Source organism: Hemibagrus wyckioides, linkage group LG08 (genome assembly GCF_019097595.1).
Source record: "Hemibagrus wyckioides isolate EC202008001 linkage group LG08, SWU_Hwy_1.0, whole genome shotgun sequence".
Classification (NCBI taxonomy): domain Eukaryota; kingdom Metazoa; phylum Chordata; class Actinopteri; order Siluriformes; family Bagridae; genus Hemibagrus; species Hemibagrus wyckioides.
The window spans coordinates 16,015,590-16,041,176 of NC_080717.1; the positions used below are offsets into that span (position 1 = coordinate 16,015,590).

Here is a 25,587-nt window from a genome sequence, read left to right on the forward strand (position 1 = left end):
TATTGCTGCCTACCACACTGCAAAAATTGTTCAGGAATGGTTTGAGGAACATGACAATGAGTTCAGTGTTAGCTTGGCCTCTAATTTCCCCAGATCTCCAATCCAATCTGTGGGATGTCCTAGACAAACACATCTGATCCATGGAGGCTCTACCTTGCAACTAACGTTATGGTGCCAGATACCGCAGCACACCTTCAGCAGTCTTGTGGAGTCCAATCCTCAATGGGTCATAACAGTTTTGGTGGCCCATGGGGTCCTACCCAATATTAGGCAGGTGGTTATGTATCAACTCTCCTGACCAATAAACACTTACCAGGAGTAGAGTGGATTTATATTTATATTTACACACAGGATACTTTACCGACTGTATGCTGGAAACCAGCCTCAGTGTGTCCTGATGAGCTTCACTTTTCTCCTCTCAAGCAACAGAGTCTCAAAATATTTTAAAGATCATTTGTTTATAATGTTTTATTTCATTTTCATTGCTTTTTCATAAAAAAATCATAAAACTTTACATTTCATATATAATAACAAAGTTACAAAAATGTTTTATACAATTCTTAAAATATTCTTATGTTCTGGTAAGAATACCATCCAAAAATAATCTATATTATTTATGAACGTCAAAAAGTTGTATACATCTGCTTTGAAAAATAAACAAAATGAACAACCATGTGGTCACTAAGGTAGCTTTTGCATGTGAAAAGTAGCCGATGACAGTTAAATAAATGTTCCAGTGAAGAACAGATGATGTTGAATGGGTCTAGAGCTTCCCAACAACTACATCCCTCTTTTTTTTTTTGGCCTGAATAAAAGTGACATTGTGGTGCCAGCTGGCCCGGCGTTCATTGGAACCTATTGCTTAAAAGATGTGTTGCATGTTTCTAGTTAATTTGCACAGAGTCTGGTGAAGCTTTTCAATATATCAAATTGACTGGTCCTTTTATGTTGCTAAGCATTGCTTATTACCACAAACACAGAGCCAAACCGACCTCCCGTTTCCTGCTCAGTAATGATCTCATGGGGCATCAGGTATCAAGAACTGTTAAGACTGCATTATTTTCAAGAGTGTGTAGGAAATCTGAGCCTGTTGTACTGATAACAGGATTATTGCTCCACAGTGGTCTACAATATTGGATGATGGCCAGGTTGGTTGGAGTCCCTGGAGCTACAGATATCTTGTGCAAAAGCGTACCCATCATGTTAAACTGATGTCTACGACAGTGGACAGACATCTACAGACAAACACAACTGCTTTACATGATGTCTCTCTCATCATCTCTCATCACTCAGTGCTGAACCTGCTTTTGCTGGAGGCTGTGTGATCATGGACTCTCTGATGTGCTAAAATGGCCAGGGGATCCACTCAGAACTTACATGATCAAATCAAGAACTTTTGCATTTAAGCGCTTTCTAATGCATCACGACTCCAGCAACCCAGAGTATCCTCAATAGAATGAAGTTCTGCTTCCTCCTGATTCTCTTTCTGGGTCTTTCTCCGCTTCTGAAGTAGAGTGTTGGCCTTTAGCAGGCGTGCTTGTGTAGCCCACTCCGCCATCTCCACTTGTGTACACGCGTTTTCTCCCGCTGCCGAACGAGGACGTTTCACTATCTGCCGTGGACGTTGTTAATTTGTGCAGGCAGCATTTGCCTCTCTTCAATTTCCTCGAGAGCAGATTCCAGCTGCTGGATCAGTACACGCTTCTTAAATCTGAGAGAGAGAGAGAGAGAGAGAGAGAGAGAAATTCAAGAAAGAGGGAGAGAGTACAATGTTAATAAGCACTCAGCTGAGTAGAACTGGTACATACACACAAATTTGTGTGTTAATTCTGTGAACTACATCTTCAACGTGAAGTGTGGAATTTGTCAAAACAAACATTTGCATAGGTTTAGGTACACATTTATGCACATCCTTGACCGTGCACATGCAAAGCATGTAGCGCTGAAAAAGCTGTTTGCTTTAGGAGCGCTTCACGCAAGTCTTACACTGCTAACACTTTGAATTGCTGACGAAAGTCATTCCTATAATACAAACATTATTATAAAAACAAATTTGTAGCTTATCAGCAGACTTGGGGAAAACCAGTGGTGATAGATTTGTGCCATCAGCTAGAACCGAAGTTGGAGATGAAAATGAGATGTGCATATTTCTGAGAGAAACTGGAGCTATAGTGTGTCATTTCCTCAAAGGTCACAGGAAGGAGTCTTTCTGGCACCTCTTTCACGCACTTTAAAGACTTTCCACTTCCTTTCTGAGCTGTAATCCACCTACCTTCTCTCTCTTGCACTTTTTTGACCATGACCTTCAATAACAAACCTCAAACACAAGGGAAGAAATGTTTTAGAGCGGAACTTCCTCATTTGTACACATCAGCATTACTCCATCTTTATTGTTCAGATCATTGCTTTGTATAACTCTTAACTCTTAAGACTCACCCTCCCTGCTTTGTCTATCAACTACTCCACCACTCTACCTCTCCTTCTCCTCTCTATCACTTGAATCAGCAACCAATATGTTCATTTCTTCTGATTCCTTACCCACTGACTTCCTTTACACTTTATCTTCCAGACCTTGGAGGTGTTCCCACCGTGTTCCTTGGCTGTCACATGTGAAATGCAGCAATAAGAGAGAATTAAGAACAGCTGAATGAAAGTGAAGGACATCACAGTTTGATGCTGATCTCCTCTTATACTGTTCTGATGTGACCACCGCTAAGATATCCTTCAACAAGCGAAAGCACAAAGCATCTGCCGCTGATCAATGCAAGCACCAGACAGTATTTTCACCTCTCTGAGAGTTTCTGCAGATTTATCTTGTCTAGCAATCCTGCCACGTGTCCACCTTCCTTTAACAATGAACCAGATTGTCTCACAAGACCTCTACACACTTTTATCACTTTAACGATACCATAAGATTCGGACATTAACAAGACTATAAGATTTGGATATGACTGACTGCATACAAGTTAGCATTTACCTGCTCCATGGAGACTATTCACTGGTGTCCCACAAAGCTCAATACTGTGTCCTCTTATGTTCTCCCTCCATAAGTGCCCCCTCAGTGTCGTCATATCCTCTCACATTTATTTCATTCACTCATATGCCTGGGAGACATTTTGTCATGGATTGCAGTTAATCTGAAATTCAATTCAAGCAAGACTGCTGTATATTCCTGGAAATGCATTCCCATGTCAAAATCTTGTGGTCTCCATTGGCAATTTTCCAAACATACGATCTGACACTTGCACAAAACCTTGGGTAGTTTCAAACAAACAACTATTCTTCTTGCCTCATGTTGCTACACTGACAAGGTCATGCAGGTTTCTTTTTACATCAGGAACATCTGGCTTTTCCTAACCCTGGATGTGACAAAGGTACTTGTTCAGTCCCTTGTCATTTTGAGACTGGACTACTGCAAGTACCTTCTGGCAGGTCTGCCCTTGTGTGCCACCTGACCCTTGCAACTGATCCAGAATACAGCTGTTTTCAAACTTCCCAAGACCTCTGACACCACCTCATTACCGTGTTCCCATTAATAGCTTCTTGTAGATAGACAGATTACATTTAAAACACTGGTGGATTTCTGCAACATCAAAAATGGACCAGCAGCCACATATCACATGCTGCATTTCACCAGGTCCTTTAAGCCTCTTGCACAGTTCAGCTAAATCCACTTTCTCACAAGGTAAAAGGAAGACATGCAAAACTCTGCTCTGTGGGGAAATGAATTTCCCCTGGCTGTTCAAGTGGCTGAATCACAGCCGACCTTCAGGGAAATAGAATAAAGACCTATCTATTCACCAAACATGTGAATTAGCAATTATTTAAAACACCCATTGACTTGTGTGTTTTCTTTTCTTGCTGTACTAATATATCCCTGTATGCAGCCTCTATAAGTGGCTCTGAATAAAGGTGCCTTCTAAATGCTGTAAATGTAAATGTCCATAGTGTTGGATGCGCTTGACCTTCTTTCCCTCCTCCACAGGTTCCCAAACTATGTTGTGAAGTAACCGCCCCCCACCCCCACCTCGTATGTTTGACACATTTTTGCATTTTCCCTGCTCCCATCCCATCCATAAACAACTGAAATGTACAAGACAGAAAAAGGGTGGAAGACAGGGGATACTTCATGACCAGGGCAGGGAACCGATACCACTATGTAACAGTCACATGTGAAGCAGGACTTTGACACAATTACTAAATTTCCCAACCTCAACATGGATTTCTATTCCATGTACATGCAGCTAACTTTAAATATATTAAAACTGACAAAAATACAGAAATATCAAACACAGCTAAATAACTGTCCATGTTTCTCTGCGACACTCTATGAGTTCTTTTTAGTTGCCCTTCTAAGCGATGTCTTCATGCCATATATGCCTAATTGTGTCTGTGTCTCAATTTATATGATTAGTATAGTGGTATTTATTAAGTTTCATTGTTTAAACCTGTGTATATGACATGTGATTGTGACCTTTGATGACTCCCAGTTTGATTCTAGAGCTGGAACACATTATGATTCTGTGTGTGTGTAGGTGTGTGTGTGTGTGTGTGTGTGAGTAACAGACACTCACCTGGCTGCTTCTTTGATGGCGTGATGGATAAAGTACCTCTGCACTGACACTGGTCCTTTTACCTCCTCTAGCAGCCTGAATATTGCCTCATAATCTACGAAGGCAGAGATTAATGGACATTTATACAAAAAAAGTACTAAATCCCGGTACAAAATTTCGGTGTAAAAATCCTCCAGATATAAAAGTATGTAGACACTTACTGCGGCCAGGTTTTCGGACCTCTTTAATGACACGAGTGCGTAGTTCAGCATTGCTTCCCTCCAGAGGAACCATAACAATGGTGGGCCGTGGAGAAGTGTCTCCTCCAGCTCCCTCCATGTCTCTGTCCTGTTCTGGAGGACTTGGATTCTCACAGTTCTGTGGTCTTTCAGGAGGTCTTTCCTCCATACACTCTTCTCCTAGCCTGTTCTCCAGCAGTACCCTTTCTTCTCCTCCATCAGTGACCTTCAGTCCTCCTTTCTCCTCCAGAGAGAGGGCTACAGTTCCTCCCCCGACCCCTTCCACACCCCCAGACCAGCTGTCCCCAGGCTCTCCACTCATCACTCTCTCACCGTTGCTCTCTGCACCCACTGTGCTGTTCCCCTCCACTCCTATAGGGGGAGACACCCAGAACAGACAAGCTGTAATTACCAACATGTGCTTCAGAAACTGTAGAGACTGATCTGTGGCAACCTAATTCCAGAAGAAGCGAAGGTTACTGTGAACACATGACAAAGCAACTAACATTCACAAAAATCAGTTGCACAAATAAGTCATGGTAAAGTAACAATCCAAATTGCTGTCTAAGGTTTAATGTCCTCCCAATAATCCAAGGATATTACTTTTTCCCCCGGTCAGCTGACGTAAACTATTTTCAACACAACTGGTCCTAAGAACAATTCAATATGCAGCAATTTCAGGAATATTACATTAAGTGGTATGGAATGTATTATAAGTGGTATTATTTCCTAAAAATAGGGGTCATTTAACGTGATTGGATATTTAAAAATTATTATTAATAAAACAATTCAACACACAAAGGCCCAGTCATTTTGAGAATTACAACATCCCGTGAAATTCTAGGATACCAACAAGTTGGGTCCTAAGAAAGTATATAATAAAAGTGGAAGTACTGTAGAAATTATATTCTTCCCTGAAATTCTGTTATATTATAGAGATTGTGCTCAGGTCATTGAGTAACAATGTTAAATAAATGGCTTCAAAATTACTGCTTTTTTAAAGTTGAAAATAGTGTAACCTTAATCTTTCTAATTTTCAGTCACATCTGTTCACACTCCTGCCATCGGATGGAGCCCCAAGTATGACACTGTTCTACATACAGTTTAGTTTAGTTTAGACAAATACTGTTTGATTGCTAAACGTTCAGAGAAACATTGATCAGCTTTACAGTTGTCAACAAAGACCGGCTGATTTAATTGGATGTCTATTGCTAGACAGTGTATAGAATATCTTCAACCAGCCCTCAGAGCTTTAAAATGCTCACCTTTGTGAAGTGGGATGGGTTTAATAAGACCATGTTGGCCCGGAACCACTGTGGTCCCTTTGCCCAGCACATGGTTGCTGATGATGGGTGGGGTTTGGGGCCGGCGTAGTAGAGGGGACATGCTCCGCCGCCTCTTTGGAGCTGCACCCGAGTTGGCCTCTGTTGCGTTTCCCCTTTTCTTGTTCTGAGGGCCTGTGACAAACTCATCTGCTTCATCGATCATCATTCCCTGTGACCATATAGAGGGAAACATTTTTTATTTGGATGTTTCCATGGATAAAATGTTACAGCAAAACAAAATAATAAAGATTAAGATATCAACTGTGTGTGTATTGTGAGTGTAATAACGATCAAGTGGATAAAGAAATCAAAATCAAGATTGTTAAATGTGATGTTTTGCCCAACACTGTGCTCATTAACCTACTGAGTGTTTGAGTATTGTAAAAAGTGTAGCTGATACTAGGACAGGAAGTGAAAGGAAGTACCTTCTTATCTTGTTTAAAGGGGTTGCCGAACGTGTGCAGGCGTTTGGGCTGATCAGGGTCAATCTCTCGAAGAGGGGATGGCATCATCTTTAAGTATTCCTGATAGTTTCCCATCTGACCCACAGGAATACTATGCAAATAGTCTACAAAAAAACATACATTTATAATCGTTAAAAACTGTCACGATTTCAATTCACAAATGTTCATCTAATTGTTCATTCACACAACTGTGAATGAAGTTTTTTTGTGCTGAAATTCACCATATCCTTAGCTTCTTTTTGTATTTAATAAACAAACAAAAACCAAAATCCCGAATAAATTCTTAGCCTCCAAACATTGTGTATGTCTTTTGAGCACACCTTCATCCTGACTCCTGATTAGTTTCTGAGTAGTTCTCAAAAGGTTGGAGCGCATCCGTGTGACCTGATCCAGAAGATTCCGCCGTGGAATATCATAGGCATTACGATAGGCCTGGGGTTTTACATCCTGCACAGGAAATGAGGGAAGAAATTATAATACAAATTAATAACAGCTGTATCATTCATGAAGCTCTGACACATGTCAGTTAGATACAGTTTTGTGTTGAAAATGATGACCTAAATGGTGTTAGCATGTAACAGTGTCGTTCCATATGTTCGTCGGGCCAGCTATACTCTGACACAAAAACATGATCTCAGACATTAATGATTTAGAAGTGAGGCCCTGGGCTGACTCAGCCCCGCTGCTACAGGTTTCTACCTACCTTGTTGAGGAGAGCGATTTGAAATCCAGCAAATTCTTTGAGGTTGATGTCGTTAAGGCGGAGAGGCACCTCGCCCGTGATGCCTTGCAGCAGCTGTTTGAAGTCACGCCGGTGGGCAAGGGACAGCGTACTCGAGTGATTCTTCACCTTGATGCCAGTCTCCTGAGGTGGCTTTTTACCCACTGACACAATCATCCGGTCTGACTCGATCTTTGCCTTTAAAAAAATTAACCAAAATGCTGATCTCTAGAACTGCCCTTGACATTAACATTGATGGGTTACTGTTAGACCCCATCGTAAGGTACACTGTATATTTTTTTTTATCTTTATGAAATCCATACTCATTAAGACACCAGTGAAGTGCTTTTTCCTTAAATGTACAACATTCCATGCTTCCATGACCATCACACCCATATGTATACTATATTGCCAAAAGTTTTGGGACACCCCTCCAAATCATTGAATTCAGGTGTTGCTTTTCAGGGCTTGGGCTTGGCCCCTTAGTTCCAGTGGAAGGAACTCTTAATGCTTCAGCATACCAAGACATTTTGGACAACTTCATGATCCCAACTTTGTGGGAACAGTTTGGGGATGACCCCTTCCTGTTCCAACATGACTGCACACCAGTGCACAAAGCAAGGTCCATAAAAGACATAGATGAGTGAGTTTGGTGTGGAGGAACTTGACTGGTCTGCACAGAGTCCTGACCTCAACCTGATAAAACACTTTTGGGATGAATTAGAGTGGAGACTGCAAGCCAGGCCTACTCGTCCAAAATCTGGGCAAAATTCCCATAAACACACTCCTAAACCTTGTAGAAAGCTGTTATAGATGCAAAGGGCAGGCCAACTCCATAATAAATTAATGTGCACGTAAAGGCAGACATCCCAAAACTTTTGGCAATATAGCGTAGTTCTTCCCCAAACTGTTGCCACCAAGTTGAAAGCAAGTTACAATTGCGTGACAGTGCCCCTGTGCACAAAGCAAAGCCATAAAGACCAAGGTTACTGTGAACTTAAGTGACCTGCACAGAGCCCTGACCTCAACCCCACTGAACATCTTTTGGATAAAATAAAATGCTCATTGCACCTCAAGCCTTCTCTCCTGACCTCAATACTGCTTGCGGCTGAACGGGCAAATCCCCACAGCCATGTTCCAAAATCTGGCGGAAAACCTTCCCAGAGATGTTCAATAATCACATATGAATGTGATGGAGAATATCTGTCAGCTACTATATACATATTTATTCAACATTTCTCAAAACTGATGCTAAAATCCATGTATGATTTCAAAGGCAAATTATAGGGAAAGATTTTACCTGCTGGCTGAGTTTTTTTAGGTAGGAAATGACGCTGTAGCTGAGGCCACAGTCCATGTTGTCAGAGATGAGATTCGGTGCTCCCATCATCCTAAGTGCCTTCTTCAAGGGCTGTAGACAGAGAGACAGAGAGAGAGAGAGAGAGAGAGAGAGAGAGAGAGAGATGAGTAAAAAAGACAGAGACAGAGGGAGACAAAATTAGGTCATTCTCATCAAAGCACAGGATCTCAACCTCATTATAGATTTGACAACACAGGTTTAAAGCACACACAAATGAACAGTGTTAACTGGTGACAGATTTCAGAGACACAGCTGCAAGACAACTCTATCATTTGGTCAAATATATACCTTTCTGCCATTGTTTAGGTAAATTTTTTAATTATTTTATAATTTATGAAGGGATTCACAAGGGTTGTCACTGGTGTCTACAGTTTATGGATTTCCAGTGACAATGACAATATAAAACCTACTGAATTCAGCAGAAACCATGCCCAAAAATGGAAGTAATTTTATATAGAGATAATGATGATAGTGATATTGAATCCGCTGATATCGATACCCAGCAGATATTGCTTTCTTTAAAAAAAAGAAAAGGACTAAGCATTATTTTAACTGAAAGAAATTGTTTGCTTGTGTGGTCTTCTTGCTAGATTGCCTCCCAAAAGTGTTTTAGACAAATAGTATTCTTAGTCTGGAACCAAGTGAACCAGTATCGATGTATTCATTGAAAGAGATTTTCAAAGCACGCACTGGATAAGGGCATCTGCCAAATGCTATAAATATCAATGTAAATGTATCTGCTGCACTTCACAGTTAAACTCTTTCACTTAAAAAATCGCAGACATTGTATACACAATAAATGTAATAAAGCATAAAGTATTATAAAATAAAATTAATCCAAACAAAAGAAAAATCTCTCTTTAGATTTAAGAAATTTCCAGGTCCAAAAATAAATCACAAAAAATAAAAAATAAATAAATAAAAACTTAAACATCCAACACATAAACGTCCCCGAGTGGCGTTGCAGTTCTTACCAGCAGAAAGTAAGGAGGCATAGATTTCAAGTACACCTCGAAGGCCTGTCTCCACTTGAGGTTTGGCTTGAGTTTGTGCACTTTAAACAAGTCGTCTGTTAAGTCAAGAAAGTGAGAAGATATTAAATTAAGCCTATAAGCCACTATTCATTACATCTTAAGAGTCAGACATCATATGACACGGTGAGAATATACCAATTCCTTTTTAATACATAATAACATGCATTACCTTTTTGTTATATGTTATTAATGTTCAGTATTATTCAGTGTCTACATTGGAACTTGTAAGGAAGGTTTAGCCCCCTCCGAAAGTATTCAAACTATTTATTTATTTAAACATGAGAAGAGAAGATGGATCCGAATTTCAGCTTTTATTTCCTGATATTTTGAAGCTGAGACATAAGGGAAAATCTTAAGATATTGTCTAAGCCCCAGGCATAACCAATACAAATGTTTGGAATGTCCTGAAAAAGAAAGAAACCACTGGTGTACTAACAGACATCAAACAGGCTGGGCAAGGAAAACAACAGAAGTCGATGACAAAAACATTACGAGAGCTGTGAAGAAAAACAACAGAACAACAGCCACTGACATCATAAACATCTCCACAGGGCAGTGGTGAAGGTCTCACAATCCATCATATGAAGGAGCAGAAATATAGAGGCCATACCACAAGATCAACAAACCACTCATCAGCAGTAAGAATCAGAAATGCAGGTTGGATTTCAAAAAGAAATACAGAGATGAGCCTCCAGATTAAGCTCTAAGAAAGTGAAGGAACGGTGAAATAAAGGATCTGCTCATGATCCAAAACATATAAGCTCATCAGTCAAGCAGGGTGGAGGTAGTGTCATGGTCTGTGCTTGCATGGCTGCTTCTGAAACAGGATCACTAATCTTTACGGAGGATATAACTCATCATGATAGCAGCAGAATTAATTCACAAAACTAAAGAAACAATCTGTCTGATAATTTACAGTGAAATGCACCCAAATTAATCATGATAAACTTCAGCATGCAGCAAGATAATGATCCAAAACGCACTGCCAACCCAACAAAATACTTCATCAGGGGAGAAAGTGAGACCTTAACCCAACTGAGCAGCATTTCACCTCCTGAAGAGGAGACAGAAGGGAGAAACCCCTTCAAAACAAACTGAATGAAGCTGTAGTAAAAGTCTGGAAAAGCATCACAAAAGAGGAATACACAAAACATTTTAGTGATGTCAGTGGGTCGCTAGTTTGAAGCAATTATCACAAGTACAGGATATATATAACCAAATAACTTTAATTTACTTTAAGACCAAACATTGGGTGGTCTGCCACCAAAGATGCCATTTTCATAGTTGTTGAACACATCTAGATGTACATATCAGGAAATGAAAGCTGAAATTCTGATTTATCGTCTCATTGTCAACTTTTGATCTCAAACACAAATCTTGTCAGTGTTCAGCAAAAACAGAAGAATATGCCCTGCCTTTCCAATACTTTCAGAGATGACTGTATATAGCTGTGAGACTGTAAATCCAGGCCTGCTGATGAATGCTAGGACATTATGGCATTTAGGAAAATCAATTCGAGCTGTAACTAAAACACACACTTACCGAGGAGTGGCAACAGTACGGGGTAGTTGTAAGGCATGACGAAAAGATTCACGCAGGTGAGAGTGGTGCTGGCTTTCAGGTAGCCGAAGGGATGCACTACATCACTGTGCTTACCACTGCAGCTCACAAACACCTAGGTGGCAGGGGAGAAGTGTTAGCAGAGCTCAGCCTCTCCTGAGCACAGCTCTCACACAGTCCTCCGAGACAAACTGACTTCATCTATGCCTCATCATGTGGAGTGCTCCACAGAGGCGAGCTAAAAATGGTGTCAAAAGCGCCACCTTAAATATATCTCTCCCTCTTTATTTTCAGTGAAAGGAATGGATGGTTGGTTTTTTTTTTTTTTTTTTTTTTTTAGATAAATGGGTCCCTTGACAAACTACATTCCACATGGATACAAATTCTAAATAATACCTAATTTAGCCCTTGTTCACTCTGGTAGGAAAAAAGCTATTAAACTGCTTCTTATTGTGATTAACAAAAGAGCTCACAACACTTTTGCGAAGTGTACTGTAATATAATTCATGATGATATTGATATTATTTTGTCACAGTGCCCAACTTTCAAATGTTAATGCAATCACTGCTGTCATAGTTGTTTAAGAAACCAATGAGTATGCTGAGGTATAAGAAAGACTGACATCAAATACACTTAGTTGAACCCTACATAAACAGGCCACAATTTAGTTTCCATTTTATTTATGTAAAATGTTCCTGGATGAATTTCTCTATCAGAGATCAACCTGAAATACATTAATGTTATTTAATAACAAATAAATAATCAGGAAGGTAAGTCCTACCTGCCAGCACATGTGAGGGGACTTCCTCTCTAGAATGTACTGTGTGAGAGGTGATGGCTCCAGTTCGTACTTATCAAACGGCAGCTTGTCAATCACCATAGGCTCACAGTCAACACAAGAGAAACGCACAACTGGATGGGCAGTTCGAGGAGGCTGAAAAAAAGAGAGAGTTAAAGTATGTGTGCAGTGTTGGAGGACAGCCCGAATTTTGACACTTAATGGCATGTATCACAGGCACCTACAGAACCTGGTAATGGAGCTGCACTGAACTATGAAAAAGACATTTTAACTATAAAACTTGAGTCAACTAGAAAACAGCGGAATTTTTCCATTGCTTTATTCAAATGTAAAAGTCTAGTTTTGTTATCCATCGGCAGCAGTGCACACAATGCTCTATAATAAGGTAACAAAGAGCAGAAAGGTGGAAATAACCTCATGTCGAGAGGCGAGCAGTAAAGGACTACAGCAGCTGAATGAGAAAGCGAGGGTGAGCACTGCTACTGCCTCAATCAAATGGCAGTCACACTCTGAGCACCCACACAGCAAGGAAAGACAGGACACCAAACACAGCACAATAAGAAGCATGTCTCACCTTCAGCCTAATCTGGCTAATAAAACTACTCTACTGCTCTCTTAGTCAGTGTTCTATAACATAAGGTCCACTGCTACTGACCTGGGTTCAGCTTTCCGTCTTTTGAAACATTATGCCCAATACTACTGATTTGGCTTTAGTTATTTTTAGCGTTCTATATCCTTACATGTAATACTGCAGATCTAAGATAAGCTGTATAATATGAGCCAGCCTTCTGGGTTTACAGAGACTAGGCTTGTTTGATTTGACCATTCAACTTTGTTTCTATCTTTTGAAAATTGATCCACTATGTTTTGAACTACAACGAGCAAATATTTAGTTTTGCTCAAACATGATGCCTTCAAATTAGAATGAGCACATGCTTAATGTCTTTCTCTATCCGACAACAGGCCTCTTGCTGACTACAGAGAGAAGCCGGTTTATCTGAGCCAAGAAAGATTTGTCCAGGAAATACACACTTCTTGTGTACTAACTGGATTAGAGTTTAATTGATTGTTGCTGTCATGGTGTTTGCCTGGCAAAAAAATAGCAAAATCTGGCAGAACATCTGGACATTCTGGTAAATAAAGTTCAAGACAAAAATGTCAGCTGGAGGGAATAGTTTGTGGGCAGATAAAATATGTTGTATATAGTTATGGTTGGCTCTTTTAATATAACTCACCAGGGTGGGAGAGTTCTGGTCAGGCCAAAAGGACTCTGGAATTGGCCAGTGGCCCACGGGGACGCCGGTTTTAGGGTTCGGCCGAACGTATATGAGCTTGTGGCAGCTGTGCCAAGGTTGGGAACTAAATGATGACAGAGGTCGTACTGGATCCACCAGGCCATCTGCATGCCAAAAAAAACAGCAGAAGTGACACTGATCACATCAATCAAGAATTTCAAGCATTTTATATACATTCAACATCCTATCAAAAATTCTGATAATGCTACATGACATTTCAGTATGGTTGCAATTTCATCATAACACTTGATTTCAGACACTATTTCTCTATCTTTTCTATGTATCAAACACACAGCGTGAATCAATCATGCTGGAAAAAGCTCCAGCTCATTTTTAGCACATTGTAAGGACATTGTGCTGTGCAAATCCCTGCATACATACCTTCGCCTACAGGAGGTGGATCTGGGCCCGTCTTTTCAAAATTAATAACAACTCCACTCAGAACCTTCTGCACCAGAGACTCCAGACACTGGTTCAACATCCTCTGTGTCCTAACGCAATATGACCGACCTTGAAAACAGAACAGAAAATAAATAGTTTGTATTCAGCAGACTATAAAAATCTTGGCAGTGTTATATCTACAGAGCACTGAGCACCAAACATACTCTGAAAAGAAACAAGGAAAAAAGATATATACTTATACACCGTAACTCCTCCATTATATCCTCCTGAACAGGGTTGTAACTTAATGGAGTTCTTTGACCCTGGCCTATATGCGTATTGCATATACCTAGCCTTTTTTTCCCCACAAAGATGCCAATACAGCTCTTCTGTAAGTTGTGTGGATTCATAGTATTTGTTAAATGCTGTAAATGTAGTGAAAAAACATTTTCACTACATTTCACTACCAAAAAAAAAAATGTAGGAAAAAAAAACATTTCCCTTTTCAGTTAGCACAAGTACAAATTTCCTTCTGTTATTTCAGTATAATTCACTTCATGTCATATCTAATTAGAATAATGACAGATAGCAGACAGGTCGTAATGGTCCAGGATAAGAGCCTAGTCTCTGCTAAGCTGCCTCTTACAGTTCCTGATCTTAACTGTAACAGGCTGGATAACAAATGTTCTCTATTTAAATGACTGCACTGGGCATGGTATCAGTATAATGGCTTTTACAGGCTACAGTGAATAGAAAAAGTCTACACACCCCTGTTAAACATTTTGGATGTAAAAATGAAACCGGATAAATGATGTCATCTTAAATGATTCAATATAATATCACAGGCAACAAAATTTTATGGACAGAAGAAAAACTTATAAAAAAAATAATAACCTCGTGCATGTGTGCATACCTCCCTAATTAAGACTTAAAGCATCACTTGCTTGTAATATAGCACTCAGGTTTTTTTGGGAAGGAGTCTAAAAACTTAATACATCTCGATTTGGCAAATGTATTCCACTCTTCCTTGCAAAAATGCTACAGATCTATCAAACTGCCAGCGGATCGCCTGTACCCAGCTCTCTTCAAGTCATTCCACAGATTTTCAATAGGATTTAGATCTAGACTCTGACTGAGCCATTCCAAAACATTGACCTTCTTCTTCTTAAGCCATTCCTTTATTGACTTGGATTTGTTCTTTAGATCATTATCGCGCTGAAGGTGAAATTTTTCTTCATCTTCAGCTGTCTAACAGGGACCTGCAGGTTGTGCCAAAATAGACAGATAGAATAGGTATTCAGAGCAATCCACAATTCTTTCTAATGTCACTACAGTCCCGATTCCAGGTAAACAGAAGCTGTCTAACAGCATGACGCTGTCAGCACCATGCATCACCATGAGTATGGTGTTCTTTGGGTGACAAGCTGCCTTGTTTTTACGGCAAACATTTATTTTAGAGTTGCGCCAGAAACATTCCTCAGACCATAACACATTTTGCTACATGGATTAAGGTTTGTGATTTAGCTTTATTAGCTTTGTGATCTTGGCTTTATTTTTTCTGCATTTTTAACAAGGGTGTGTTAATTATCTATATTTAGTGCAATAAGTGTCTCAGATGCTCAATGGGAAGAAATATCCAGATACTTTTAGCCTTTAAGATCACTTGCGCTGAACATATCAACCTGCTAAATGAACAGATCAGTTCATTAAAATGACACCCTACTAGGTGGCTTGTGTCTGTCCATCAAATAACTGATAACAGATTGAACTGAACCGCAGTAGAAATTAAATAAATAAATCCAAATATGCATTGCTCAATTTAGCACGCACTGGCTGACTTGCCTTTGGCATTTTCCCCTGTGGACATTTTGAGTTGTTTCATTATTTTAATGGCACAGGTTGTTAGATGTAGATGACATGTCAACTTGTCTGTAAAGTTTAGGAGCATATAACACCCAGAAGCCATTACAGTCTGGCCATATTTCGTTCTCAAAACCAAGAGAAAATGTGAATAAAGCTGTCCGTATGTGTAAGGAAGAATAAAACAGGTTTTAGGTTTTAAATGCATCACGTCCATGTGCTAACATCGTCTGTAACTTTGTCAGTTACGAAGTAAAACCATTTAGCTTTGTAAACCATTAAAAGAAAACATGCTAATCAAGCATTAAATGTGTATGACATTTCTACTATCAGGGATAAGCATGTTTCTATAGGAAATCAGGACCACTCATGGGATAAAACGCTCTTCTAAGTTGTGTGTGAAGGACATTGAGGGCGCTGCAGGGGACATAACTCTCCTCTACTACTTTCAAATCAAGTGATGGAAAAAGAAGTGGCTTCAAGTGGCTTTAAACAAGTTGTACTAGTACCTCCAGTAACCTCACACATCTGGGTGATGGCTGATTCATCACTAGGCACACTGCCAAGCTGCTCGGTGTCAGGGACAGCTGCACCGGGCATGCGCAGCACCAGGGCAAAAAGACGCTGGTCCCAGCGGAATGGCTCCTTGGTTAGCTCACTCCCGGGTAGCGGGGAGTTCAGAGGCAGGTGAAGCTGAGGAGACATGGGAACAAGGGCACAAAAGATTTGATGAGATGTGCTATAAACAGAAAAAAAAATTCCGAAAGGTTATACCACAGTCCAGTCCCCTTGATGTACTACAATTAGATACGATCCAAAATGACCTAGATGAGCAAAAACCTGTGTATTCTTACAACCCAGTTTAGATCCAAAATACACAGAGTACAAATGGTGGGTCATTGGTCCTCACCTCATCTGGCACTCCAGAGCTGTGTGTCAGCTTGTTCCCATCCGTTATGGTAATGATGACTGACGGCTCCAGGAAAAAGGGATTCCGACCCTGAAAATGAAGAAAACACTCTTACAGCACTTGGCTGTGCTTAAAGAAATGTGTGTGTGTTAGTGTATAAGATTTCAAACACACATTTCTAACACTATATAGACCAAAAAGCAAGGCTGGAAGACATGGTCGCAGCCAATTAGATCTATTTAATGGGGAATTGGGCTTAAAAAAAGAAATGAACACCACAGCAATTTAAAGGTATGACCAAAGCGTAAAAGTACCAGAAGAATTTTTACTAAACATTAAGTGCCTTGCAAAAAGTCTAGTCTGCAGTCTATGCACACTGTAACAAAAATGGATCCGCAGAACTGGTGTATCCTTCCTGGACTTCAAAAAGCACACAATTCCCTGCGTGTGAGCAATGTGTCGCGATATGCAAGCACAAATACCTGCTCAACTGGTCAGAATACCTCAAAGTTCGTCAACAGTAAGTGTAACAAGTGAAACATTAGTGGAACTGTATTGTGGTATTTTAATTTGAATTGTTGTGTTGCTGATGATGCAAAGACAATAAATCACAGATTAAGAAGCAGCACTGCAGCCTAGACTTCGAGACCTGCTATCATCTACCCACTAGCCCGTGGGTTTATAAAAATAAGATCATTCCTTAGTGGGAAGCGCTCGCAAATGCAGCAGCCCTGGAGCTACAATATTATTGACTTTTCCGTTCATATATTTAATGCAGTCTGACTGAGTGCGGTAGATTTTAACAGCATTGAAAGGATGGAAGATGACTACATCAGGACTACACTGAGAATAGACAGAATAGTGTTGTGATTTCATTTTCTATTTCCTGTGCTGTACTGTAGGGGTTATGTGTTCCTATACACTCGCTCAGACACACAATGAAAGCAGTGGCTGAATGCCAAAGGATTTACTATTTAAAATGTATGTAAGTATGCAATACAGGCTACAAAATGGGCTGCACATGTAATTATAATTATAACTGGATATCATTGCTTGAGAGCTTGTTGTATTGTCCTTTGCTTTCAAGTAGTGCCCCTTTTGAAAGATAAAAATGATTCAAAGAACTTTTGAAGACTATCTATATGTATTTATTTGGTTGAATGCTGTGATGGTGTATTTATTTTGTGTCAAATTTGTGGAAATTAATATAAACAAAATGTGCATTTTTAAATGTAATATTAAAATGAAAAATAAATACTTGTTTAATAAGCAGTCTATGAGCTTCAGACATGTAGTATAGTATCATATAGAAGTGTATTATAGTAACTATTGTACTTATGAATAACTAAATAAATAATAAATAAAAATAATATTATAATAAATAATAAATAAATAATATTATCATTTTTATCATACAGCCCTTGTATGAATGTATGGCCTCTACATATTTCTTTTAATGCTTTCTGACTTTTAGGAAGCTCAGAGAAGGCTTCATTTTGGCTCCACTGCTTATTTTCCACTTCAGAAGATGAATGAGTGTGTCATTAATACCTGGCCATAGTTGTCGATGCCAGACACCAGTCTGTTGAGATTGAGCAGGTCGAAGGCGGTTCGGAGAGCATTACCAAGAGTGGTCAGTCCATATGCCTGCAAATTCTTTAGTTCACTCATAAAGGTGGCATGGTTCTCTTTCCAGCCCGCCTATGGTGCAAACACACAAACACACACATAGAAAAAGGTTTCATACAAGAAGCAAAGCACTGGAAGACCAACAGAGAGAGAGAGAGAGAGAGAGAGAGATAGAGAGAGAGATAGAGAGCATTCGGTCACACTGCAGCGCTGTGAAGACACAAACACATGCAGCCTCACACACAGTATCAGATGGCATGTACTACAAAATGCGATCAAAGCCTACACAGGACAGCACAGGCTAATGAATCCGGCTGTCTGTGGATTGTCTCGCTGTTTCCTTCAGCGAGGTCAAGTGCCTTACTGTTACAGTATTATGCTTAATCTACGGATGACCTGCAGGCTTACTGAGCACAAATGGGAATGAGGAAGTGACAGAGAGAAACAGGGATTCGATGAGAGACATTATGAGCCATATGTGTGGAAATGCATTTTATATGTTGATGGGGACCAACTGTCCCACAACTTAAAGAGCTGAACATTTTCTTTTGCTTGCTGGGGTTAAGATTAGGGTGAGGTGTAGGTGTAGCATAGCATTATGTAGCTGTAATAACAATTATGTCAGCGGAAGGTCCTCACAGTGATAGAAATATAAACTCTGTGTGTGTGTAGGCAGCCTAAAGTCCAGTGATACAGTCCAGATATACAGCCAGTGATCTGATTTCCTTTCATCTCTTAAAAAATCATTTTACCATCGCTGTGCAAATGTTTCAGTCTTCATAATAACACAGCGTAGGTTGAGCTGTTTTATTTTGTGTGCATATGACATCACAAAGTCACTTCTCAGGAAACAAATGTGCTTAATGACCCAGTATAATAATTTAATCCAAAATTAAATCATTCGTTCCGAGGAAATCAGTGCATTACATGTAAATGTGGATCTGTGTTAAATCCCCACAACAGTGACGGATCCGATCCTGCAGTATTTTATCCTCAGTTTCAACACACTGTGGTGTATGGGGATGGCTCCAATAAGAATAAAACCCACATACTGGAGGTTTTAGGGTTTGAAGTCATTTCAGGGCTTGTGTATGTTTACACAACACACACTAAAGACTGTAGATGTCTTCAGTGGCACTCAATAATTCAGCTGCTACTGTTACTGCCAATTTTATTTTTCTCTCCAACTACTTTAACAATTCATCAACAGGTGGGACCGCAATCAGACAGCGTCCAGTGACACAAATTGCAAATAGTAACAGAGAGAGCTGGAAAGACTCTACACCTGAATAAGTGCATACTCCTGTGTGTCTATATATATATATATATATATATATATATACATATATATATATATATATATATATATATATATATATATATATATATATATATATATATATATATATGTGTGTGTGTGTGTGTGTGTGTGTGTGTGTGTATAGCTAATAGAGACATATGATGTATATGTCTGCACCACATTTGTTGATTAGGCTGCTCTATTTAATAGACTATTCTGCAGATTGATGGTATAGTTTGTGTCAAAGTAATGCAGCAGAATCCAAATCCACTGAGATCAACAAGGGAAATCACCTACAGTTAGTTCGCCTAATAATCCTGATAGTGATAGTCGTCTTTCAGAGAGAAGCACAAATAGAATAGAGCAGGGGCACGGTGCCATTAATATACAACCCGAACATGACTCTGTATTCCTTATCCAAACGCAGGACAGGTGGCTAGTACAAATGAGCTGCACAGCATAAACTGACAGATAAGGACTTGTTCCCGGTTAAGCCGCAGTTATGAGAAAACCAGCACCCGTATAAATACAGCGCCTGTGAGAGAACAGCAGGAATCATCTTGGCAGAACCAGACGTGTGACAGCCTGGGGTGGACTCCATGCGATATTATATTTTCCTATCATAAAATTGCCTAAACTTTCATCACACTTTATAATGTCAGAATACTGTAGAATAGCATGTGTTGATCTGGATCTGTCTCTTAAATTCATGTTTTATTTTCAGCGTTTCAAATTCTCATTAAACTCTCAGAATTTTACTGGTGTTGCCAAGAAGACTTCATGCAACATTGCCTCCAAATGTAGCCAACCTTAACACAGACTTGTCCTTATGTTTAGCCTTCATCTTATAATCTCAGACTAGACATTTTTTCCCTGGCCAGAGTCACTGACTAAATGAAACAGAGTAGTGGGTGTAATTAAACAACACTTTAGGCTAGCTAAATATTTTTATAGCATTGTGGTTTTAGGAAGTTCTGGATTAAAGAACAGCCAAGTTTTCTGAATGTTCCAAACATTTTTATTTACTGTTGGAAAAGATACTCAAAATGTTTATTACAGGATCATTAATAGTAATTAATGTCCTTAATGCCTTATTTAATGTCATTAATGTCCATAACATATATTTTTACCTTCCTGGGTACATGTAAGACAAACCACTATAAGTACAAGTGTTTCAAACATGCATTAAAAGCCTAACTGTCTTATAGAATAGATTTTGAATGTTCTAATACTGTGTGCTACCGGATGTTCTCTGTTAGCTGGAAATGTAGTGTGTGTTAGATAATAGATCAGGATTGTACAAGTGCTACTGAGAGAAACTCTCCCTGTGGGTGTGCTTCGTTCCAAGATCAAGTTGCCTTTTTTTTGTCAACACATAAGCAGAGTTCAGCCTCCTGATCTGTAGCAAAAAAAAATGCCGATGACCTGCAGGCGCTTGTCATGTGTGTAGTGATGATGATGATGATGATATGTAGGCTAAAGCTGTCACTGTGATGTAATGAAGGCTGATTAAACCACCTCGCCCCAAAATATGACGGGCCTTTTCCCAGCATTCGATGTCCATCTTTATGCTTGGATTGAAAGCGCTTAAGAAACAGAAAGAGGTGTTCTTACACAACCACATAAAATCTACATTATATGAGACCCCAGAATGAGGAAAAAGTGAAGAGTTTAAGTGATAGCAACTATGTTGGACTTGTTTCAGGCATGCAAAAAAATCCTCCTCTAGTAGTCTAATTCAGGGCAAGATAAGATAGAAAAGCCTTATATTTTTAGAATTCTCCCATAAATATATTCATCGTTTGAAAGATTTCCATTTCCATTGATATTTTAATGTGTCTGAGGTCTGCCCATCTACATACTTTAGCTTTTAAAAAGAACCGAATCATCATCTGGAAAACTGATTCCACATGCAAGCATTTGTCCATGTCATTGCACACAACAGAAGTTACATTATTTGCAGAAATTTCTTTTCCATGTAAAAATGCAGAAATGAAGCCCACTATCTATCTTTTTAAGTGCTACCAACATGATCAGCTGAAGAAAGGAGTTATAAATGTTTTTAAAAACAACTTCAAAAATGGGAAGGACTAAGAATAATGATCTGTTTGTCCAAGAATGAGAAGAGTGAAGCACACTGCCCAGAAAAGAGCGCTTTGTCAGAGCCGGAAGCTCGCTGCAACTCTTCACTGACTAGCTGCTGAAAATCTCATGAATAATTGACAGGAAATTAAAAAGCCACTCTCTCAAACACTGCAGCCAGATTCTATCTTGTTCTGTTGGCCCTTACACAGTGTATTGTTGTTGAGAACTGGGTTAGCATGGTGACTAATTCAGAGATGGTAAAGCTTGGTTGAGAAGAGTGTTTTAAACAGGTGGGCGGGACAAGCTGGCCATGAATAGCAAACACACACCCACACATACACACACACACACACACACATACAGAGCTCACAGCTTAGTGAGCTGTTGCATCTTATAATGCTTAATAACAATCTGAAACAGATGCCTTGGAGGACTACAAACAACAAACAAGGGAAAAAAACACAAATGTCCAGTTCTGTTGTCCAACTCACAATGAACAATACAGAACATGTATATAATACGTATGGAAATTAGTTTGCTAAGGGGCCTATTCTAACTATGAGAGTACCGTAATTTACGAGGTCATGAGGCACTGAAAAAGTAGTTTCAGACTTTCTAGGATAAGCCTGGAAAGGAGTGTGGGTTTAGAAAAGCCCCCAAGAGAGTGCCTGGCAACCTGCCAGAGAGAAAACACTAATGAACTGCCTGGGAATGAAGCCACTCTCATTGTCAATGTCAACCAGCTAATGAAGGACGCAATTGCACATGCAGCAGCAAGTCATAATCCACAGACCCCAGGACAAAAGGAGAATGTTTCGTTCTATTATACAAATAAAAACACAGCCTACTTCAAAACAGTCTACTGCAAACTGTGCTGCAAAACATGTGTTGCTGTAATAAATGTTACACTGATTCTCTGCAGGGAACCTAAGGATCTCCTGCTACCCTTAGGGATATGAAAGATGTTCCTCCGAGGTATTCATCGTGTCCTTCCTAACCATTTAATCCCTCTCTTTATTGTTCATTGATGTTCATGATTCAAAATAAAGCATATTACTGAGTTACTAATATGAATGATTTAGTAACTAGAGTGAAACTAATAGAAATGGTATGTATTTACAATGTAAGTACAATGTAGTTTAAGTCAGGCTGTAAATGTTTATGACTTATGAGAAGGTACCTTCAAGTGTACATATTTACCTGGGAAAGTGAATGTATTTGGACCACTGCTTTTGAGCTACAATTACAAAAGGGTGCGAATAAAAAAAAAAACTGTGCTTATATGTTACTATGGCATGATCCATGTGTTTGATCACTTGTGTTTGCCCTTGACGTTTTATTACTACTGAATGATTTATTTCTATTCAACTAAGCGAAGTTAGTTTATCAAAGCAAGTTATTTTATTTACAGTAGCCAATTCTAAAGTCCAGTGTGGGCTTGGTGTAAACTGAGAGATTGAGAACTGGAAGTTAGCAAAATAAAACCTTGTGCAGGTCGCATACTGCAATGTGAACTTTCTGTCTCTCTCAGGTTGTTTGTTTAAGCAATGCAAATCATGTAACTTTAGTAGAAGGCAATTTGTTATGTGGTTTCATGGGATTTGACATTGGGAAACAGTCTCAAAATGGGAGGGTGATTCATGTACTCAAATGGAGAGAAGTAAGTGAATGAAGAAGGCAGAAAACTGATGCTTGTTATAAATATGCACTCGACTAGATCAACACTATAGTCCATGAAAATTTAACTAATGAGGGGAGGAAAAAAAACAAAACAATAGCCTAAGTGAAATGCACTCTCATTTTCTTATTGATGGCTTTTCACAAATCAAATCAGTTTTGATTTGTTTAGTCTTTATTGGCCAATAAGAAAACGCAGAGGTCAGCCACAGAGTGCCGAGAGAGGCGGGCTCGACGGAGAAGGGCAGATCGCCTGTCCAATCCGGTGCGATTTACCCCACCATCGCGTCACGCGATACGTCACAGTAGATAATAAATCTCTCCGCCTCCATCTAAGCGCCCGAGAGCTTCCCAACACAAAAGCAAAATGTCCGCCATGTTCAGAGGCTGCGCTGCTCCGCGTCTGCGGGTATTTTAACAAAAAATAGCCGTTTTCGTCACCGGGAAGCCGTCTGACCCGATGCTACGAACCAAAGGGACAGTAGAGTCTCACTGTCAGAAAAAAAATCTACGATTTAACCACATACAAACAATTTAGCAGCATTTATTTACCTTTACTCCGTATGGCGGATCGTCAAATGTAACTAGCATGTACCTGTCGCCTCTACTAGCCGGGTCTCGGGCACGCAGCTGTTAAAGAAAACGAAACAATACACATTAATTTCGACTTGATCCGATCACAGGGATCCTTAACTGCCACAAGGTACAACAGTAAGCGGTAAAAGTCGGGGTAAAATTATTCTTTACCTTCATAAAGATCTCAACCGCGCCTTTAGCAATGTCCAGATACGTCGTACCCAAATATGTGCGCTGATTCATAGAAGCGGACGTGTCTATCAGGAAAAGTAAAATAGGCATTTTGAAATGTATAGATATAGAGCTAGATGTTTACTAAAATCCCTATGATCGGCATATGACCGGCCTGGGCATGCATATATGGTGTGTTATATTTTGTTATAATCAGACCCCCCCTCAAAAAGAGGGTCGCACTGCCACCCTTTGCCGCCGCCTGACTCTCTATCTGTCTTTTCTGAGCAGTGCTGGGGCTCGCGCTCACACAACTTCTCTTCCGAACAGACTGGCACGCCCTCGCTCCGCCGCTCACACCCTATTGGCTGAGCCTAGCCACATTTGCCACGCCCTTAATCATGAATATGCGATGAAGTCTTTGAGCGCTTCTCACCCGCCTCACACTTTTTCTTCCTTCTTGGTGTGAGGGGGGGGGGCGCAGGCACGTCGGGCTCTTCACTTCACTTCTAAACACGAATATGATACGCCATTGGATACACTGTAACAGGCATGCGTATTTGTATTTTTTTTGTAATTCGTGAGTAAAAGCGTTTCAGACAGTTTTCAATTGATGCCGACGAAAACGTCGTCCTTTAATAGTACTTGTCTGCCTGTGTTCATGGGGGTGGGGAATTGCTCGGTGCTTATCAATGCGATTTTTTATAATAATTGAGCCTACCCCTCAACCTTTCCCTGCTCTTGTTTGTCTCCATAGAAAAGCGCCATGTTTACGTGACAAGCTGTGCACCGTATGACTGCTTTGAGAGCTCAAAAGCCCTGCTCATCCAGAGCTTCTTGCAAATTATGCTTCCCAAATACTATGGACTCGTGCATGTACATGCCCTTTGCAATACGAACACTGCAGAAAGTGGGGGAGGGGGGATCATGCCCATTTTTAACAACATATGAAACGATAACGAGCTATAATCATATAATCCCCGCGACATACGTGTGTATTCACATGGCCACAAGGATTTAAACTTGATAACCAGATCTTTTATGGCATTTCAGCTGAAAGGTTGTATCATGGTTAAAGGTGCAAAGGACATCATTAATGTCTCATCTCCGTCATTCCAGAGGGCTACTTGGTACACTTTACACGAGAAGTGATGATCCACGTCACATTTCACAGCTTCTTCTCTTTAGGGCTGCTTCATGTAACAGTTAGCGAAGCCCCGCCCACAGCCGACACAGCCAAGATAACACATTAGGGTTTTCCTGTTGAACTTTTTAAAGTCGAAATTTACTCACATTGTGACCTATATTCGTCTTCGGATGAATTGCTCCACTTGGGAAATAATATAGCATGCTCCTTCAAATGATTGCACTCATATTCATTATTTAATTATAACATAGTATAACATATGACATACTTGTACAGAGTGCACTGCACATCTATCTGAACACTTGCAGCTGGACTCTGCCCTTAAGGCACACGTTCTTTCTTTATTCATTTATTTATGCATTATTTAGGTAGACCATTTATGGAGGTGGCAGATGCACAGAAAAGACCTGCCGCTGAAGATGATAATAACTCTTTTTCTTATGAGTTTTCTCTCATTTTTGGCAATCTGTCATGTCAATCATAGTTATATTTACTATAATA

General features: G+C 39.8%; 1 protein-coding gene across 1 annotated transcript; it reads right to left on the reverse strand.

The window, feature by feature from the left end:
* Positions 1-490: 490 nt before the first annotated feature.
* ints6l (integrator complex subunit 6 like) lies at positions 491-24,253 on the reverse strand. The gene is made up of 18 exons (XM_058397715.1): positions 23,940-24,253; positions 23,745-23,822; positions 18,053-18,202; positions 16,502-16,591; positions 16,101-16,284; positions 13,732-13,860; positions 13,291-13,454; positions 12,038-12,190; positions 11,239-11,371; positions 9,637-9,731; positions 8,603-8,713; positions 7,285-7,500; positions 6,902-7,028; positions 6,543-6,685; positions 6,058-6,286; positions 4,775-5,164; positions 4,575-4,668; positions 491-1,711 (listed from the first exon to the last, which is right to left on the reverse strand). The coding sequence occupies exons 1-18, from the start codon at positions 24,048-24,050 to the stop codon at positions 1,609-1,611; spliced, it is 2,700 nt and encodes an 899-aa protein (XP_058253698.1). The 5' UTR covers positions 24,051-24,253; the 3' UTR covers positions 491-1,608.
* Between the last annotated feature and the right edge of the window lie 1,334 nt (positions 24,254-25,587).

Bases quoted from the DNA above. Each gene is read 5' to 3' on its own strand.
- ints6l (XM_058397715.1), bottom strand. From the start codon at position 24,050: ATGCCTATTTTACTTTTCCTGATAGACACGTCCGCTTCTATGAATCAG. The intron at 13,861-16,100 runs GTACTAGTACAA...TCTGTTTTCAAG, and splicing joins GATGTGTGAGGTTACTGGAG to GTCGGTCATATTGCGTTAGG. The intron at 11,372-12,037 runs GTAGGACTTACC...CCTGCCACCTAG, and splicing joins CCCCTCACATGTGCTGGCAG to GTGTTTGTGAGCTGCAGTGG.